Source organism: Petaurus breviceps, unplaced genomic scaffold (genome assembly GCF_028583685.1).
Source record: "Petaurus breviceps papuanus isolate PSGF00001 unplaced genomic scaffold, PetGlider_PUasm1.0 227, whole genome shotgun sequence".
Lineage (NCBI taxonomy): Eukaryota > Metazoa > Chordata > Mammalia > Diprotodontia > Petauridae > Petaurus > Petaurus breviceps.
The window spans coordinates 2,789,542-2,793,142 of record NW_027185896.1 but is presented as its reverse complement, the minus strand read 5'-3'; the positions used below and the strand labels follow the sequence as shown (position 1 = coordinate 2,793,142).

Here is a 3,601-nt window from a genome sequence, read left to right as displayed (position 1 = left end):
GTTTGGGGGATGCAAGGCAGAGGGAAAAGTGGAGTGACAACAGGTTGTAATCATGTAAAAGGATTTCAGAGTTCATGAACATGGAAATGTTCCTGAAAAGGAAGGAGGAGTGATGGAGACAGAGGAAAAGCCTGGAAATGGCCATGGAGGGCATGGGATATTCTAACACTCCTCCCATGCCAAGTGACTCAAAGGATTCCGAGTGAAAGTACATCTAGTGCGGTACAAGGCAGCCAGGGAAGCTGTGACTTCAGGAGGGAGCCAAAGTACAAAAAGATGGAAGGAATGGGAAAAGAAAAGTGTTAAGAGGAAAGCAAATTGGTTACCAACAGAATGAACATTCTGATGAGCATAGTGGAAGGGGGGAAGTAGCTTTAGAGTGGGACATTGGTTGGATTGGGGGAGGGGAGGGTTGAGTTGGGAGGGATGGAAATAAAAGAGCTTCTAATATGGGCACATAGAAGACCACTTCTTATTTCTGTGACCTTGGTCAAGTCACAATTTTTGTGGACTATGTTTCCTTCATCTGAAAAATGAGTAGTGGGGATGGGGGGTTCTAAGGTCCCTTCTAAAGCTACAAAATTATAATGGTAATGGGACTTTGAAGATCTTCTCTGACTCTTCTATTTGCAATCAAACAGGTACTTAGCACTTAGTTTCAAGTCAAGTATTAAGACCCAGAATTTGTGAAACCCAAAGTGGAATGGACATGTTAACTTAACAGGAAGGAGCAGAACAGAGAGGATATAAAGAATATATTGTGGCTTTTCCGCGCTGCCCCGAGCAGGGTTCCATACGGCATTGTTCTCGGTTTCCGTCGTAACTTTAAAGGGAAACTTTCACGATGTCCGGAGCCCTAGATGTCCTGCAGATGAAGGAGGAGGATGTCCTCAAGTTCCTGGCTGCAGGAACCCATTTGGGCGGCACCAATCTGGACTTCCAGATGGAACAGTATATCTACAAAAGAAAGAGTGACGGCATCTACATCATTAATTTGAAGAGAACTTGGGAAAAACTTCTGCTGGCTGCTCGTGCCATTGTTGCTATTGAAAACCCAGCCGATGTTAGTGTCATCTCATCCAGGAACACTGGCCAGCGAGCTGTTATGAAATTTGCTGCTGCCACTGGCGCCACACCTATTGCTGGACGTTTCACACCGGGCACCTTCACTAACCAGATTCAGGCAGCTTTCAGGGAGCCTCGCCTTTTGGTGGTCACTGATCCTCGGGCAGATCACCAGCCTCTGACTGAAGCATCGTATGTTAACCTCCCAACCATTGCCCTGTGCAACACAGACTCCCCACTTCGCTATGTGGACATTGCTATTCCATGTAACAACAAGGGAGCTCACTCGGTGGGTCTGATGTGGTGGATGCTGGCCCGTGAAGTCCTGCGGATGCGTGGTACCATCTCCCGGGAACACCCCTGGGAGGTTATGCCTGATCTTTACTTCTACAGGGATCCAGAGGAGATTGAAAATGAAGAGCAGGCTGCAGCTGAGAAGGCAGCGACAAAGGAGGAGTTTCAGGGTGAATGGACTGCCCCCGCCCCAGAATTCACTGCTACTCAACCAGAGGTGGCTGATTGGTCTGAGGGAGTACAGGTGCCGTCTGTGCCCATTCAGCAGTTCCCCACCGAAGATTGGAGTGCTCAGCCAGCTACTGAGGACTGGTCTGTGGCTCCTACTGCTCAGCCACTGAGTGGGTAGGAACTACCACAGAGTGGTCTTAACCCAGATGCTCTAATAGTGTTGGAAAAATGCTGATTGAAAAATAAACATTGGTTTCTTAAAAAAAAAAAAAGAATATATTGTGAGTTCATGAACTCTGAAATCCTTTTATGTGATTATAACCTGTTGTCATTACACTTCTCCTTCTGCCTTTCCAGCTCTAAAATTCTATGTTTATACCCTTCTAGCCACAGCAGCAACTGGGTGTACAGTGGATAGAGTGACTGGGCCTGTAGACAGGAAGACTCATTTTCCTGAGTTCAAATCTGGCCTCAGTCACTAACTATATACCATCTCTGTGACCTTGAGCAAACATGCTGCTTCATAATTCAGGATTTCATCTTCTTCATCTGTAGTAAAAAGGGGTTGGCATAAATATCCTCTATAATCCCTTCAGGATCCAACACTTTGTTACTATGATTGATATAATAGCCATGAGTTAGCTAGATTGAATGTGGCCAAAATTGGATTGAGAGATTTCGGTTAGGAAGCTTTTGTGATAGTCTAGCTGACAGGGAGTGAGAGCCTAAACTGGAATCATGGCAGTGGGAATTTAAAAAAAATGAGATAAATATACAGGCAAGAAAGAGAAGTTAGGTAGGTGATGGAGAAACTGAGATCTGGAAGGTGGGAAAAGAACCAAGAGATTATAGTCTTCTAGAAGTTAGGGAAGAAACAGTTTAAATGGGTAAAGAGCAGTAGAGTCACATGATTACCTTCCTTTACCTTTGAGTTAGAAGGGAAGGAGTGATACCAAGGAGCTTTGAAATTCAGAAGAGAGGAGTTAGGGGAGAAGAGCAACTAGATGGTGTAATAGATAGAGTACCTGTCCTGGAGCCAAGAGTTCAAATCTAACTTTAGAAACTTATTAACTGTGTGACCCTGGAGAAGTCACTCCACTGCTGTTTACCTCAGTTTCCTTATCTGTAAAATGGGGGTAATAATAATATCTACCTCCCAGTATTGTTGTGAGGATCAAATAAGATAATGCTTGTAAAAGCACTTGGCCCAGAGTCTGGCTCATTATATGCATTATACAAATGTTAACTATTATTATTATTATTTGCTATCATTCACTGTATGGACAGTGGACCTCTTTTTCATGCCTTCCTTCCCTCATTTTTTGGAAATCTTATTATCCTGCAAGATGGAATCTGCCTGAATTGGATGACAACATGTCAGTCAGTACCTTCTGGCCCTCTGATTGGACCCTCTGACTGGGCCATGGGCTCCAGGGCCTCTATTTAAGAAAAGGGATGAGCTGAGTCTTCCCATTTCTCACCAGCTTCCCTGATTTGGGATTTCTTAGGATTTCTTTGGACTTCATCTATTTCCCCCCTTCCCAGCCCCAATTTCTAATTTCCTGTTTGTACGTTGTCTTTCCTCGTTAGATTATAAATTGCTTGAGGTTGGGGACTATTTTTTTTCTTAACTTGCATTTACTTTCCCAATGCTAAACACCACACCTGGTACATAGTAGGTACTCATTAAATGTTTGTTGACAAAATAAATCACTTCAATAATCTCATTAAAGTAAGAGTTAGCTACCTGCCACAGTGGTTAGAGTACTGGACATGAAGTCTGGAAGACTGTAGTTTAAATCTGGCCTCAGATACTTACTAGCTGTGTGACCCTGAGCAAGTCACTTCACCTCTGTTAATCTCAGTTTTCTCATCTGTAAAATGGGGATAATAATAGTATCTATATCCCAGGGTTGTTGGGAGATGTTTTTGAAGAGTTTGACACAGCTATATAAATGCTAATATTATTATGAGATAGATCACCAGGCTGGGAATGAATGAACTTGACTAGGAGGTACAAGTTTAAGATTAGATATTATAGGTACTGTTCTGGGGAGTATATTGGCAACTA

At 43.3% G+C, this 3,601-nt stretch overlaps 1 protein-coding gene across 1 annotated transcript; it reads left to right on the top strand.

The window, feature by feature from the left end:
• Positions 1–736: 736 nt before the first annotated feature.
• On the top strand, positions 737–1,805 carry LOC138166975 (small ribosomal subunit protein uS2-like). The gene has a single exon (XM_069095455.1). It carries the CDS (start codon positions 845–847, stop codon positions 1,706–1,708), a length of 864 nt encoding a protein of 287 aa, XP_068951556.1. The 5' UTR covers positions 737–844; the 3' UTR covers positions 1,709–1,805.
• The last annotated feature ends 1,796 nt before the right edge of the window (positions 1,806–3,601 follow it).

Coding starts and splice junctions, on each gene's coding strand:
- LOC138166975 (XM_069095455.1), top strand. CDS start 845: ATGTCCGGAGCCCTAGATGTCCTGCAGATGAAGGAGGAGGATGTCCTC.